The 17,046-nt window shown below is 44.9% G+C and overlaps 1 protein-coding gene across 5 annotated transcripts in view; it reads right to left on the reverse strand.

The window, feature by feature from the left end:
- NRK (Nik related kinase) overlaps positions 1 to 17,046 on the reverse strand; it is a 100,559-nt gene that overhangs the window by 12,746 nt on the left and 70,767 nt on the right. For 4 of the 5 annotated variants that reach the window (XM_077307347.1, XM_077307345.1, XM_077307349.1 and 1 more), the window contains 8 exons: positions 15,730 to 15,841; positions 12,910 to 13,083; positions 12,052 to 12,181; positions 9,472 to 9,630; positions 6,408 to 6,551; positions 4,279 to 4,413; positions 2,032 to 2,132; positions 1,085 to 1,234 (listed from right to left, as the gene is read on the reverse strand). In XM_077307347.1, the coding sequence (XP_077163462.1) occupies positions 1,085 to 1,234; positions 2,032 to 2,132; positions 4,279 to 4,413; positions 6,408 to 6,551; positions 9,472 to 9,630; positions 12,052 to 12,181; positions 12,910 to 13,083; positions 15,730 to 15,841 (1,105 nt within the window). The remainder of the gene's footprint in view (positions 1 to 1,084; positions 1,235 to 2,031; positions 2,133 to 4,278; positions 4,414 to 6,407; positions 6,552 to 9,471; positions 9,631 to 12,051; positions 12,182 to 12,909; positions 13,084 to 15,729; positions 15,842 to 17,046) is intronic. The other variant, XM_077307346.1, reaches the window with a different exon arrangement.

A 17,046-nucleotide genomic window follows, 5' to 3' on the forward strand; every position in this document is an offset into this window, starting at 1 on the left:
GATGTTCACCTTTTCTCCTTGTATCGCTTTTTCTCAATAACCAAGCTGCAGGCACACAGAGCAGAGGAACTGGCTTGGATATGTAAAGCCATTGCTCATAAGGAATAGAACCATGGATGGGGAGACAAGCTCATAGTCCATTTCAGAGCTCCACAGGATTTAATAGACACTTTGCTAATCTCCTTGAACAAACCCAGCTTGGAAGTGTGATGGAAAAGCATTCAGCAACAGTTACAGAGGAAGAGCCAAGGTTTGAGAGCATCTGGATTCAGAGGCTTGACCCCCCCCCCCTAATTCCCCATAAATGTACCAACAAATTGCTTGGCTAGAGAAGCAACAAACTGCTAGGTTAGAGAAGCAACACAAGTAAAAATAATGATGCATTTCTTTGTTTAAAAATGGGCATTCACCCCAAATATTACCCACTAATGGATCCCTGTACTAGGGTTTCACATAGGCCCATTATGCACAGGGGGAATAGCGCACATTCGGTGTGGAATGGCGGCGATAACGCACGGAGCTGGCTGCAACCGGTCGCAGATTCGGTGCATGCCGCTGAAAAAGCCACGTTAGCGAAACGTGGAAGAAAGCGCAGCTTCCAGGTGACTGGGGTGCAACCAGAAGCGGCACCAGGGTCGCCGTGTGCATAATCGATTACTCTGGGTTTTGCCGCTGTTGTGTCCCGTCCCGTGCACAAGCGGTTTGCTTCGCTTCTTCCCCCTCCACGTTTTCCATGTGACCCAAAATCGCCGTTTCAGCAGCCTTGGAGAAAGCTCATATAATTAACAGAAAGATGGAGCTTTTGCATGGTTGACATAGACCAGAATTCCATGTTGTATAACTAATTCATCTCCACACAGATTGGTCCCCCTTCAATGTTGCTTTGCTGAGAAAAAGCAGCTGTCAGGGTTTTAAAAGATGAGTTGACCTCATAATGCTAAGTTCTAACTTCAGCAGCAAACCTGTCATCCAGCTAAGACTCAACGTTTCCCTTAAAAATTGCACAGGTTGAAAAGCTCATTGCAAATGTCATGTTTTTTAAAGGACATTCTGGGGAAGAAAGAAATTTCCTACAGGATCTTACATGTGTTGGCAGGTACAGGTCATACACTGAACCAGAGTCTACGTCAATAGCATGAAATCCGAATGGCGAGCCATAGATGACTTTTAACCTCTGCCCATTCTCTACTGTCAAGTTGACCAACACGGGCTTTTGATGTAGCGATGTGAAGGACTGCAAAAAGAAATCACAGAGTCTTTTTGGTTATGAATTCATAACTGAAAAAAGAAGGCTCATTATTACTTGTCTTTCTTTTAAAAAAATAACAGATACAATCATGAAGTCAGGTATAAGTACATATCTCAAGTTGTATTGTCTGAACCACCACTTTGCTCATCTCCCATATGTTCAACAGGCTCCCAAGGGAGACCTGTTTTCCAATTAAATCCCATGCATCTAAATAAAACAAAGAATCTGGGCAAATGTGTTTTGTCAGGGCTTCTCCAAAAGTAGTAGAAGAGTAGGTTCTTATATTTTGTTTTTCTCTACCAGAAGGAGTTTCAAAGCGGCTTACAATCTCCTTCCCTTTCCTCTCCCCACAACAGACACCCTGTGAGGGAGGTGAGGCTGAGAGAGCCCTGATATTACTGCTCGGTCAGAACAGGCTCTATCAAGGCTTAGGTGAGCCCAAGGTCACCCAGCTGGCTGCATATGGGGGAGGAGTTGGGAATCAGATCTGGCTCATCAGATAAGAAGTCTACCCTTCTAACCACTACACCAAGTTGGCTCTTAGGAATTGTTGTTTAATAAGCTTTGGAGAGACTTCTAGATCCTTTCTCAGAACTACAGTTCCCAAGATGGACTGGGGAGAAAGGATAACAATTAAACCAGATTTTCATTTACCTCTTTGCCACATTTCCACACAAATAATCAGCACTTGCAAACAGAAATGTGCACAGCATTCTCAAAAGAATTATTAAAATTAAATTGATCCATGTTCAGTAAAATAAGAATGTCTTATATTAACTTACCTTAAAGGCCATAAATTTATGATATGGTTTGGGAGCCCAGGCGTAGACCTCAACTGAATTTTTCGCAGCAATCACAAGAAATTTAATTCTTTCATATTTCACTGGAAAATATTTGTTTTTAAAAAGCTAGTTAGAGAAATGAAACATGATCTAAAATGTAGAAACCAAAAGTCCGTAATTTAATGCATAACTTGGGAGCAAAACAGCCTACAGCCTATTCACTTAATCAGTATCCTGGGATAAAAATCAAATACTCCCTTTGAAGATATATCAGATGTGTAGCGGAAGTAGCTTTTGACACAATAAATGTTGTATAGTCTACAGTGTATTGTAAGATTCTGTGTTATTTTGGTCACAAAAGACAAATACATCTTTAACTCTCTAATTTATTGTGGGATATAATTCCTTGCACTCACTCCATTTTTAATAGATGAGGAAGCAAATGTAAAGGTTGAACCAGACAGTCATTACCTAGTAAATCAGTCATGTAACTCTGTTAAGACCAATCAATAATAGTGATAATTCAAATGCCAATAATGTCAGGGCTCTCATCAAATAGGAGTCCATTGTGCCATCAAATACAAGCAGATCACCTGTATCAGTACATGGACTGAGCTGAGTAGAATATTTTATTTATTTATTATATGATTTATAGACCGTCCCTCTCTGCAAGCGTGCTTTGGGCGGTCTACATCAATAGATAAAAACCTTCTTAAACATATTAAAAGATCCTGAAATTTTTTTAAAAACTATCAAACAAAGTCTTATTCCCCACCTCACCCATCTCCAGTGTGACCTGCAGGAATTGGCTGTAGACCACGCATATATGCCCAGCCTCAAAGAAGGGGGTGACTTCTAAGAGGAGAAAAGGGTGCCCCCTGTGATCTTAGGCTCTCATGGCCTCAATCATAGGTCTGGCAGAAGAGTGTCATCTTATAGGCCCTGGAGAACTGTGATAGCTCTGTGATTGCCCTGCTCTCAGCCACCAAATCATCCCCCAGGCTGGAGCCAGGACTGAGAAAGCCCTAGCTCTGGTTGAGACCAGTCAGATATCTTTGGGGCCAGGGATTACCAATGGGTTAACATTTGATGAATGAAGTGTGCTCCAGGGAACGTATTGGGAGAGGCAGTCCCTCAGACATGCAGGGCTCAGACTGCACAGGGGTCCTGTTCATACAGGAGTTATATTTCAGAATTAACACTTTTGAAGCCTGGACTGTTTAAACAAATCCTTGGAGAGTGTCTTCTCTCCTACAACCTTCATGCTCAACAAGAGCACCGCTTGCAACACCTATCCCTGTGAGAAGTAGGCTGTATGAAAACAGTGCAGTCTAGTGATTAGAGTGCCAAACTAAGATTGGAATGGGGTTTGAAATCTCCATTCAGCCATGAAGCTTGCTGGGTGATTTGGAGCCAGTCACTCTCAGTGTAACCTCTCTCATAGGGCTGTTGTGAGAATAAAAAAGAGGAGAGAAAAATTATGTATATTACCCTGAGCTCCTTGAAGAAAGAGTAGGGAGAAATGGCACGTTATGGCACTTGAGAGCCAGTTTGGTGTAGTGGTTAGGAGTGCGGACTTCTAATCTGGCATGCCAGGTTCGATTCTGCACTCCCCCACATGCAGCCAGCTGGGTGACCCTGGGCTCGCCACGGCACTGATAAAACTGTTCTGACCGGGCAGTAATATCAGGGCTCTCTCAGCCTCACCCACCCCACAGGGTGTCTGTTGTGGGGAGAGGAATGGAAAGGCGACTGTAAGCCACTTTGAGCCTCCTTCGGGTAGGGAAAAGCGGCATATAAGAACCAGCTCTTCTTCTTCTTCTTCTTGAAGAAAGGGTAGTGAGAAATGGACAGATAAGCCCAGGCACATTAAAGATAACAAAGACCCGGCTTCCTTTTATATATATATATAATAATAGACCTTATTGATGATTGATATATAACATAGAGATAAAGAAAAAGAAATTGTTGAATACATGGTTTTTCATTGATCTCTGAGTCCCTCCTCTGCTTCCCCCCTAATAGCAAAGACACAGCTTTCAACTTTTGCTTGGTTGACAGAACATCTTCTGCTTGGCTGCTATTCAGTAAAAAAAACCCGTCAAGAGCAGTCATCTCTACAGTATTTATTACTGGATCAGGAGATGGTTCCCTATGGGCCCAGACCAGTTTGACATTCTTGCAGACCTCTTTCCAACATAACAAATGGGCCTTCTGTGGTGCTGCAGGAGGAAGAGAAACACTCACCAACTTTGTAGTGTACGCATCCTTCCAGATCACCCACTGGCACCCAGCCTTGCCGCTTCTCCACCTCAGGATCATTCCGCAAAATCTTGTTCCGCAACCAGGATAAATAATACACCCGTAGCTTGTTCTTTTTGCCTAAATTTTGTTGGAACAAAAGCAGAAAATGGCTATTAGTTTACTTATTTCTGTATTCCGCTGTTGATAGCAGACTGTACCTCAGTTCCTTATTGCTGCTTCATTTGCTGTGGTAGGAAGTGGGAAGAAAATTTGAACTTGTTTTGGACCTCAAATGTAACGTGGCATGAGCGGCATATGAAGTTGGAACACAGAATCAAGCCACAGGTTTGACTGGTCCATTACTGGGTGTTCTGACTGCAGCAGAGGTCTTCTTAGTCACAGAATCATAGAGTTGGAAGGGGCCATACAGGCCATCTAGTCCAACCCCCTGCTCAACGCAGGATCAGCCCAAAGTCCTGCTACCTCAGATCATTTCCTCTAGCGATGACAGAGACTGAATCTAGAACTTCTTACAAGCAAAGCCTGTATTCTGTTACGGAGATCTGCTACAGTCTGACAACTGCTCACAAACCCACAGAGACTCTTGCGAAGCATTTACACAGATTCATGCTGAAAACCTGATGGCTTATTTACATGCATGCAGGAGCCAATGTAAACCACTTTGCGTATGCACTCAGAAATGCTTCTAGTCCAGTGAGGCTACAGTCAAACTCTATGAAGAAAACTTTCTAAGTGCAATGAACAATACTATCATTCAGGCTGACGTATCACAAGGAGTATATTTTTAGGTTATGGCTTTTCATTCAACACCCCATAGCCATGATCCCCAATCCTTTACAAAATATGACTTCTCCCTTCACAGCTAATAAAATTTTGATTTTGTATGTTTTAATGGTTTAAAATGTTGCATTTTGAAAATGTGTCTCTAAGTCTTTCCAGATTTTTGTTGTTGTAGCCCATCCTGTAAACATGTGTGTGTGTTTATGTATGTATGTGTCTCAGTTAAAAAATGGCCATTTATATAGATATGTGAAAGGACATACACCAAAGCATGTTTCATTAAAAGGTATCACTCTACATATTTTGCATCCAGTGGTCCCCAACCCCCGGGCCGGGGACTGGTACCGGTCCATGGATCTGTCGGTACTGGGCCGCAGCTCCTCCTCGTCCTCCTCCCCGGCTGCTGCCTCAGGGGCTGCCCTGCTTTCCAGCGGCCGCCATGGCTGGGGCTCTCCCTCAGCCTGGCACTGTGCAGGTGCTGCTGGAAGCGCCCCCCAGTGGGAGGCGGGAAGTCAGGGGCACTGGCAGGAATGCAAGTGGAGCAGGGACTCCGCTGGCGGCGGCGACATCCCTCAGCAAAAGACTACCCCCCCCCCCTGAGCCTCAGTAAAATTGTCAAGCGTTGACCGGTCCCCGGTGATAAAAAGGTTGGGGACCACTGCTTCAAGCTACAATGGCATCTTTCCCATTCTCTTCCCCTTTAAAAAAGTCCTCCATTCATTATTTCAGGATTAAATCACATCTATACATGCTTGCGAATGGAAAGGGCTATCAAGTCACAAATGACTTAATGTGATCCTGGATGATTTTCAAGCCAAGAGACATTCAAAGGTGGTTTGACATTGCCTGCCTCTGCTTAGCAACCTCAGGTTTACTTGGTGGTCTCCTGTCCCAGTACTAACCAGGGTAGACCCTTCTTAGCTTCTGAGATTTGACTAGGCCAGGCTAGCTTGCACCAGCCAGGTCAGGGCATATACATGTCTGTTCCATAATTAAAAAGAAATCAAATGGCCGGCCCCTCTGTTGCCAACACCAGTTTGTTGAAGACAAAACATTCTTTAAATAAACAAACATACAATGATTAATGTCGTTAAGCACTGGAAACCAGATTCCAACCAGTTTTAAAGATCTGGGATACTCTGTAAATTTGATAATCCACTCTGCATACTAAGCAGGCAGTGAAGCACCCTGTATCACATCTGCCTCAGAAAACGAGGACATAAGAGCCCAAAAGAACTGACAAGTTTTTTACAACCTAATTTACAATCTAATTTTCTTTGAATTGCTTCTGGTCCTGCATTAGGTCAGATACTTTTAAATACTGAACAAACCTGAGATGGTAATTAGCACATTGAGTCCTTCAAGCACATCCATCTGCTGAAACCGCCTCCTAGTTATCAGCGAGTAAACTCTTCCTTGCCCGCTGCGGTCCAGAAGCCACAGCCCATTCTCGGTCCCCACAAGCAGATTGACCCCTGTTAATGTGAAAAAGAATAACCAACTTCATACATCTCTAGCCCAGAAAAGACTCACGCTTAACTCCATTGGGTAGCCTTTATGTTGCTCAGAGACTCTGACTTGGCTTTCCTGCGATAGATGAATGCAATTACTCCCCTGGAGTTTATATCCTTATATGGGACCCATATAATGAGCCTCTTGTGGTGCAGGGTGGTAAGGCAGCAGACATGCTGTCTGAAGCTCTGACCATGAGGCTGGGAGTTCGATTCCAGCAGCCAGCTCAAGGTTGACTCAGCCTTCCATCCTTCCAAGGTCGGTAAAATGAGTACCCAGATTGCTAGGGGGTAAACGGTAATGGCTGGGGAAGGGAATGGCAAACCACCCTGTATTGAGTCTGCCATGAAAACGCTAGAGGGCATCACCCCAAGGATCAGACATGACTCGGTGCTTCCACAGGGGATACCTTTACCTTTATGGGACCCACAGGGAGAAACAAATTACTGCAGATTGAGTTATGCATGGTTTGAGGTCCTGACAGTAGCCAAAGATGTGTTGAGAGTTTGAGGATAGTAAATAAATCTCCATCCTTCAGGCAAAGCTGATCTGTGGCTACATTGGCCACTAGACTCTACCCCAGGCAGAACTTTGGAGCAAATATGGAGGTTCCCTCTGTGGAAAAGAAACATCTAAGGAATTTTGAGGGAAGCAAAACCAAAACAACATCCATGGCTTAGTAAAACCTCTTGGGAAGGGCATGTGAGTTCCTCCCATCTCTAAGTTGTTTTCTGAATCCTCAATAATAAATCCCTTTGCAATCAGATTGTTTTTGAGCCCACAGAAGCACTGATGGGTTGTAGATTTGAACTGACATCCAGCGGGCAAGGCTTCCATTTGGTTGCCATGTCTGATAAGGCTTCTTATCAGAGTGTTCTGGTAGAAATAATGAGATGGCAGAAAGTATCACATGGCATGAAAAATAAATACAGTGAAGTACTAGCAATGGCCCGGTAAGAACACAGCGTTCTCCACCTCAGCACACATATCATTACAAGCTTTGCTATGCTGTTCTGTTCTTAATTTAAAATCTTGGCCTCCTCCAAACATACATCAAATGAAACCCAGAGAGCTGTAAACTGTAAATCTACATTTCCTGAGATAATTTCTTTCTCGCATTTCATTCATTTATTTTGCTTCTCATTTAAGACTCCAACTGAGGAGGGAGGGTATGGGTAAAATATTGTATCAGCTCTGCAGGGTTCATCGCCTTGCTGCCTCGTCAGGAAGATGGAAAATTAAAGCTGGTGGGGAACTAAAGGCATCAATAATGAGGACGGATTCTTACATGACAGGCAGCATGGCCCACTGTTTTGAGATGCTGCTTTCCCACATAAGGAGTCCTAGCTTTGTCCATCACTGCTATGGACTCAGCTGAGATCTTACAGGAGGTGGATAAACGAGGGTCTTTTCCTGAGCTTCTAGAGCAGTGGTCCCCAATCCCCTGGTCTGCAGCCTGGTGCTGGGCCGCAAGAGCCTCAGCAGTGGGCTGCAGCTCCCTCTCCCCGCCCCCCCCTGCAGTGAGAAGCTCGCCAGGCTGTGAGCAAATCGGCCACCGAAGCGGCTGATTTGTTTGCGGCCCGGCAAGCTTCTTGGCAGCGGTCCGCAACCGGAAAAATGTTGCGGACTGCTGTTCTAGAGTACAACAGCTGAGAGATGACCTGTCAGCTAGGTCACTGGTTCAAATCCCCACCTCAGTCCCAAGCTACGTGTTGTGTTTAAGATGTGCTTGCCATGGAGACTTACAGCTGTAACTCCTGCTGTGAGTTCCTCATCAGAACTTAATTCTAAAATGCCACAGGGGCCTAATTCAAATTGTGACGGCAGCATAAGGCTAGAGCCCCTTCGCCTTTCATGTCAAAGTCTTGAGCTGTATTGGCCGCCTGCAGTGTTTTAGAATTAAGTTTTGGCTGGGAATTCACAGCTGGCTTATAGCTGCCAGCTCGCCATGGAGATCACATGTTAACTGTAACTTGAGCATTGTGACATAAGCTCGATAGATAGATAGATAGATAGATAGATAGATAGATAGATAGATAGATAGATAGATAGATAGATAGATAGATAGATAGATAGATAGATAGATAGATAGATTGAGAGACAGAGTCTTAAACCAGCTCACTGAGGCCCCTTATGCACGGACCATGATGGTGGCATGTTGGTGGCAGCAGCGCTTCGGGAAAGATCACCGATAATGCTTGCTGCCGCCACCAGCACAGGTGCCTCCCAGCCCAGGGCTACGGAAGGCCTGCATTAAGCAAACGCAGGATCTTCCATAGCTTCCTGGGTAAGCCGGGGCTGCGGCGGGCCAGAGCTGTGCATAATTGCCTGTTGGCCCGCCCAGCCCCAATCCTACGGTGTCCCTGCAGGCTCTGTGGAGCCCTGGAGCTGGCAGGGGTGACCCCCTGCCCCCATCTGGGCATGCAGAGGGGGCCTGGGCCCCCCACTCCCCCTGGGCCGTCCAAACCTCCCCCCCCCCCACTGCTCCAACTTACTTCCTAGCCCCGGTGTTCAGTGCGTACGTGCTACGCCAGGGCAGCCCAGAATGCCTCGCCCCCGTGCATACACAGGGAACAGCAGGGCATCCTGCCCCGACGCAATGGCACAGTGGCAGTGCGCAGTAGCTGCCGCCGTGCAAGAAGGCCTGAGGGACATTAAACAGCCTTTCAGCCTTATTTCTCTACCTGCAAAGGAAAGATAATCATACTGGCTTACTTTACAGGGCCAGTACATGGATAACTCTGCTAATATAGTTGAAATGCTTTGACAAGTGAAAAGTATTATACAAACGTACGATTAGTATTGAACTGGGTAATCACAGGGACACCATAACTTGCTAAAACTCCACGACCCTCTGTATCTTTCGCCCTTCAGCTGACTTACCCCACAATGCAGAACACAAGATCTCTGAATTGAATTTCTTTTTGTATTTGCGGATTTCTGGGCTGTCGCTCTGCGGTCGGATATTGGTAGGATTCACATTTACAACGGAACCTTTCCTTGCATTCTGCCTACTCATTGGTTCCGGCTTGGCACTGGAAGCTGGGACAAAAGGCAGAAAGATTGTGAAACAATTGCTTGTTTTGCCCTATAGCAGTTCCATGAGGTGCCCCACACATTCCACACAAATGATGCTGCCTTATCCTGAATCAAACTACTGGTCTATGAAGAACAACACTGTCCACGCAGGCTGGCAGTGGCTTTTTGGAAGTTGAGGGTTTCAACCTCTACTTGATACTCTGTTAGCTGGAGATCCTGAGAATTGAACTTGGGACCTTCTGCACACAAAGTGGGTGCTCTACAGCTGGGCCACAGCCCCTCCCCTATCTAAAGTGTTAGAACGCCTGCATTGCTATATCTGCACTGCTCCTTCTCTCCCTACTGGTGGCAGTACAGTAACAAAAGGAGGTGGTAGTCCACCCTTTGATGGAGAAACCAGCACTTGATCCCCATAACCCGACCAATTACTGGCCCTTCTTGCATTTAGGGCTTCTGAGGAAGATGAATGAAAAGGCCGTGGCAGATCAGCTCCTAGCGCTCTTGGAAGAAACTTCAGCTCTTGACCCATTCCAGTCTGGCTTCTGTCCTGGCCATGAGGTAGAGGCAGTGCTGGTCACCCTGAGAGATGATCTCCAGCACCAGCTGGCTTGGGGCAAGTTGGCCCTCCTCCTGTTGCTCCATCTGTCGGCAGTGTTTGATGCTGGTGAACAAGAGCTGTTGGCCTATCTCCTCACCAAGGCTGGGATTTGGTGGACAGCCCTTCAGTGGCTGTCTCCTTTCTCCAGAACCGTACACAGAGAGTTGCGATGGGGGAAGAGCAATCACATCGTTACCAACTCTCCTGTAGTGTTCTCCCCAAATTTAGTCAATGTCTTCATGCATCCTCTGGCCTAGCTGGTCTGGAGTGGGTTGTCATCAGTATGCTGATGACACCCAGCTCTATCTCTTGATGGATGGCCACCCCAACTTCCCCCCTAATATGCTTGTCAGATGTTTGGAAGCAGTGATGATCTGATTCAAGCAAAGCGAGCTGAAAGACAATCCCTCCAAGATAGAGGTCCTATGGTTCAGTAGGACCAGATCAGAAAGTGTGTCCCCCCCCCCGGACGGTGTGGAGATCTTGCACTCTGCCAAGAATTTGTAGGTGATCCTGGTTGCCTCTTTAGCTATGGAGGCCCAGATTGCTTGGGTAGCCCAACTGGCATTTTTTTATTTTTTCCAGGAGAGGTTACAAACACCCTATATGTCCCAGGGGCATCTAGCCACAGTGATCCATGTGACGGTCATCTCCAGACTGGATTTCTGTTAACTCATTCTACACAGGCCTGCCCTTGTCCTTGACCCCGAAATAACAGCTGGTGCACAATGTGGCTGCTAGGGTCCTCACTGAGATGCCTTAGAGGGCTTATATCCAGCCTGTGCTGAGGGAGCTGCACTGGTTACTAGCTGAATATCAGATCAAATTCGAGGTTTTGGTTTTGACCTTTAAAGCCATCCGCGCTCTTGGTCCAGTGTACTTGAGGGGCCACCTAACTCCCTATGCCCCATGCAGGGCTTTGCGTTCTGAGACAGCCAACTGGCTGAAGGTTCCTGGACAGAGGTTGACCCATTAGGCCATTAAAGTCAACTCACCCAAGCCCAGAAGTACAAAGATGGACATTCTCATGCAAATTCTCTACTACAATGATGAGTCTGGTCTCTGCTTTAAGACCTCCAATGAGAGACTGCCCCTTCCAGGCAACTGGTTCATTGTCAAACCACTTTCACTGTTAGAAAACTTCTAATGTTCAGCTGAATTTTACTTTTAGAAGTCATTAGCATCATTCCTCAGTCTGAGCATGAGCATCTCCTACTGCCTCTGGAAGTTTATTTATAGGGGTTCTCATGATTCAGTGTAAACAGAAATAGGTTACGTTTGAATCATAGTATGATATATGGAGAATGTACACACACTTCCATTTTAATGAGTGTTTTATTGTGATAACCGCTGGTAGAACTTTCCACGGGACTGGTTTAAATAATGTTTCCATAAATTAAAACTGCATATCACTTTTGAGACAGCAGTATAGAAGCATCTCTAAAAGAGCTACACAACTCAATAACCCCAGAAGTAATGTTGGCAGAAAATTTAAAAGCACCTGGAGGCAGAACTTTATGTCAGTATACCATTCCCAGGAGAAATATAAATGTATTGCATTAATTGAACAAAAAATCAAGGGGCAAGTCTGCACACAACAGGTAATGCACTGTTCTGCACAGGAAAATCCAGCTGCCAAAGCACATTGAAAGTGCATTATCCTATGTGTGCGGAATGGGCCAAGGACTGTTTTGCCAGAACTTGGGAGACCTGCTAAGGCCTATATTTTGTTTCTAAAAATCAACAGGAAACTAAAATCATAATTCTACAGAATGCAATTCAGCACACTTGCAGAGCCTGCTTATGATCTGAGCAATCACACTTACAAGAACTACAGTTTGATCCTGTCGGACTGGAGGGAGGTGAGATCTGTAGAAGCCGAGGGTCTATGAACGAAGTGAATGATGAAACAGATGAGGAACTGTTTTTCAAAGAGGTATTTTCAATGCTTGGTACCTATAACAAAAAAGAAGAAATATAGGAACTGCAGTTCTGACTGCTTCTGTTGGGATGGTACTATGCCGACAGCATGTGGACCACGTAGCTCTACATCATCCTAGGAAAAACCCTGCTATGACCATTATACCACTTCACTAAAGCTTGTTCTTAGTGCTTTTTACCTCTTGGCTTCCTATGCCAAACACAGAACCAAGAAGAGAGTGGGAGGAAGTAGTGGCTGTGACCATGAGATTTGCCAGCAGCCTGCATCAGAAAGCAGCAGCTGAAGAATGGCCCATCCTATGTTCCCTTCTCCAGGTAAACGACCAGTGAATTTAGTGAACTATATCTGCCCCCTGATGGCCCAGTCCCCGGGGCAGGGGCCATGACCTCCCACATCAGCTGTGTCCCAAATTATCATTAATTCTTCTTATAATCTAGAATATATTGGGAACTTCTGAGAACAGAGAGAACTCCCTGTCTACATAACCTGACTTTTCATATGTTCAGCCTACCTCATGATTTTATTGCTTGGACACAGTGGAACTTGCTTATCTAGGTATTGAAAACAGCAGCATAGTCAACATGTCCTAAACTGCATTTTGTATAGCAAGATACAGCTCTATAGTTAAGGTGACACAGTTGAACCACTGGTTTAAAACAACAAGGCTCCTGCTCCCTGAGAAACCAGAAGGTCAGAGGGACTGCTAATACAGAAGTTATTGATAAACAGAGTAAAGCTTTACCTGCTTGGGAACAGACTGGTTCTGAAGTCCATGCCTGTTCTGGTTTAGCCGGTTTACGGAACAGTTTGAAAGTAGGCTTTGCTGCAAGAGATCCGGGAGAAGATAATTTTGGTTGCTCACACTCCTGAACTCTCCGTCAGAACCACGGCTGCTAAGTTTTCTTGTAACAGGGTCCTGTACACAAAAATAAGTTGAAAAAGCTACTTTGTGACATGAGCAGGCTCATCCCTTTCCCACTCTCCCCAGAAGACGCAACGCCGGACACTTGCTGCAGCACTTGTCATGGCACCCAAGGGCAGGCAAACATTGGAAGTTTAAATTTTTGTAATATATCACGCTAATAAAAATCAGATAATGGTGGGTGGGGAAATGTCATCACCTCAGAAAAGAATGTAATGAAATCAAATAACATTGAAAATGGGCTCCTGATGGATGGCAACTGCTTTAAAGCAGGGGGTAGTCAACCTGTGGTCCTCCAGATGTTCATGGACTACAGTTCCCATGAGCCCCTGCCAGCGTTTGCTGGCAGGGGCTCATGGGAATTGTAGTCCATGGACATCTGGAGGACCACAGATTGACTACCCCTGCTTTAAAGGACACTGGTAATATGATGTTTATATAGTAGTTTCTAATGGGTAGCCATTTTGGTCTGAAGTAGCACAATAAAATCAGAGTTCAGTAGCACCTTTAAGACCAATAAAGATTTATTCAGGGCATGAGCTTTTGAGTGCAAGCACTCAAAAGCTCATGCCCTGAATAAATCTTTGTTGGTGGACGAAGAGTGTTTGCACTTGAAAGCTCATGCCCTGAATAAATCTTTGTTGGTCTTAAAGGTGCTACTGGTTTATACAGTAGTGTTCATTTTCAAAGCATTTTGCAAACAATACCTAACTCATTATCTGAACAGCTGTGAAGAGGGGGGAAAGCATCTTAGAGGCATAGCAATGAATAAGTCTCTCTTCAGTCCAAAGAAGTCAGAAAGGACCCCCACCACAGAGACTGCCTTTTCCTACTACAAGGGTTATGTGAAGTCTCTCAAGATGTTCCACTAAGCTAGGCTTTCTCAACCAGGGTTTTGTGAAACTCTGGGTTTTCTTGACAGCCCTGGAAGGGTTTCGTGGATAGGTGGGAGTTAATTAATTGCTTATATATATTTTAAGTTTGTTAAACATTTATTGTGTGATATGACCATATGTTAATCCACTCCACCCTCCCAAAATGGCCAATTGTGGGCCTGAAGAGGGTGGAAAGGGGAGAGGCATGGACACATATTCTGCACAATTGTGCCACTTTTGGGGGTTCTTCAGGCCTGAAGAATGTTTCAGGGGTAAAAATGTTGAGAAAGGCTGCACTAAGCAAAAGCTCCTCCTATCAGAATTCCTTTTATCACGGCAGTCAGAATAGTGCCTGAGAAAAGCTATGTCTTTTTGGTAAAAGGCTTGAGAATTTACAATGATTCTCAGAGGAATTCCTTCTGAGTCACTAAAAAAATACCTTTTAAAGCTCACTAATTTTTACAAGCCCTATTAAATCAAAACTTTAATTCATTGGGTTAGTTTGCTGCTGAAACGGAATACAATTTGTGATTTTACTACTTGCTGCTTTAAAGATTGCGGCTAGCTGAGCTGGTCCACATAACTATCTTGCGATACCTTTTACTTTTTATTTATTCATTTAAGATCTCCCTATGCTACCTCTTCAGAATTCTGCTCAAGGACTTATAATTAAAATTCACCACTGCACTGAAAGCAAACAATTGGAAACATAAGCTGCATAAAAACTATCCATAAAATGGAAACAGGCCTAATAGTCTGCTGATAAGATAAGCCCTCTAATTAAAAGCCTGGGTAAATAAGTGCGTTTTGGCCTGGTGCCAGATGAAAATAAACTGAGCACCAGGTAAGTGAGCATCTGGAAGGGCATTCCAAAGGAGAGATAACACTACGGAAAATCCTCCCTCTACTGGCACCAAATCCTTTAGCGACTTAATAGTAAGAACCAGAACTTACAATTGTGCCTGAAATCAGACAAGTAAATGTGTAGATCTTTCAGAAAAGGGGTAATATAATGTTTGCATAACCAACCCATGACAAAAGTCTGGATGCTGTATTTTGAACCCACTGTAGTTTCGGAATGATTTTCAAAGGCAGTCCTGTTAGGCCCTGCCTGCCTTATGGGGGGAGGGCCACCCTCCAACATGGAGCCTTGACTCCAAAACAGCTCCCTCAAGGCCACAGAAAGAGAGGGGAGGGGTTCTATTTTACCCTGCTCCTCCTCCTCTATGGATGCGACCACTTTCTTCTGCCTTGGCCCGTTACAAGGAGCCTCATTTTATTTTCTCCCTCTGCCTGCTGATCTGGCCCCTCCACAGTGAATGGTCAATTCTCCTGCCCTTCCTCCTTGCATTTATGTGGATTGGCTCAGAGCCTACTGGCTCATTTCTGGACATCACCTTCCTCTCAACTTCTTCAAAGCCCGCTGCCCTCAGCTGTTCTGGCCTGGCTGCAGGGAACATTGGACAAGCTCCCAGTTCCCATCTGCTTCCTTCCTAGCTAATGACAGCAGCCTCTGAAAACAATATGGATCAAGGAGAATCCAGTTCGGCAATAATTTGAATGGGGCATGGGTCAAATAAACTCACTAAAAGATCTCCCATGTTTTTGTCTCATGAGATGGGGCTAGAGAAATACAGCAGTGCTGCAGGACCCATTAGGCACACAGATGCTTGCAAAGTCAAGGCTGCCGAGTCAGGATCTCATCACTCAGAGCTGCAAAATGAGTGCTCAGAAAATTTCCAGCTCTGTGCAGAGAGATGCTCACATTGAAGCTGTGGATTACCGTCTGTTCAGTGGCAGGGCTCTGAGGCTTCAGTTCGATCCCATCTGGAACTCTTGCCCTCGAGAAACTGGTCACTCTGTTAGTAAGCGGTTGCCTAGTAACAAAAACCAATTAGAGAATTTTTCTTAAAGGAACGGAAAGCCAAAAGACAAACACACACAAATTGCAGCCAAATTAAAAAATATATATATATCACTGCATTAAGGTGGAACAAGGATGTTTAGTAGCCCTTTCCTTTCCCATCCCCAGCAACTTCAAACATATGATGCAACCGATGTTTTACTTTTTACAGTTCTAGTACAAAAAGTAACAGAGTTTTAAATGGTCATACTTATGTTGCCCAATCAACAGTGGTCATAGTCCTTATATGATTAAGTGCCTCCACATGTCTTTATATCAGGGGTAGTCAACCTGTGGTCCTCCAGATGCTCATGGACTACAATTCCCACGAGCCCCTGCCAGCAAATGCTGGCAGGGGCTCATGGGAATTGCAGTCCATGGACATCTGGAGGACCACAGGTTGACTACCCCTGCTTTATATGATTACATGCCTCTGCATTCATTCAGAGTAGAACAGCCAACTTCCCGATGCTTTCTAGAGGCAGGACAGCCCCTGGTTGTGGTGGGAATATTAGTCTCCAGCTCTTCAGCCATTGCTCACAGCTGATCGGCAGGGCTGGTGTTAAGCAATGGACTCCAGACGATACAGTATGGAACACGTGGTCAAGGGGTTCCAAATTCCAATTCAAGTGCCATTTGATGGGCATTCCCCATTTGAAAGTGGCCATACAGATGGTGACTAAGGCCAGGCAAACATGATTAGGTCAAAAGAAATAGTGCCCTACCACTGAAATTGATTCAAGAGATGCGAGGCACATGCCCCTTTTCCTAAGGCCTATGCTTGTAATTGACAACAATCCTATTAGGGTGTGGGAGATCGCAGGGGCCCCTCCACAGCCAAGAACTATTGGAATCCCTTAGAACTGGGGCCCTGAGGGGCTGATGGAGCGGGGGACATGGAAGGTTAAGGAGGGGGTTTGTTTTTCTCATCAACCGAGCAAGTTGTTTTTTGGTTTTTATGGGTTTTTATGTATTGGGGTTTTATTCTATTGTAACCCACCGCGAGTTATTTCTGACAACGGTGGGTAAGAAATCTAACTAACTAACTAACTGATTGACTAAATAAATGAATGTATGAATGAACGAACGAATGAACAAACGAATGAACAAACAAACAAAATAAAATAATATAATTTTTTTCTAGGTCCAGTTGAAATAAACGAGCTCCTTGGTTAAATC

Source organism: Paroedura picta, chromosome 13 (assembly GCF_049243985.1).
Source record: "Paroedura picta isolate Pp20150507F chromosome 13, Ppicta_v3.0, whole genome shotgun sequence".
NCBI lineage: Eukaryota > Metazoa > Chordata > Lepidosauria > Squamata > Gekkonidae > Paroedura > Paroedura picta.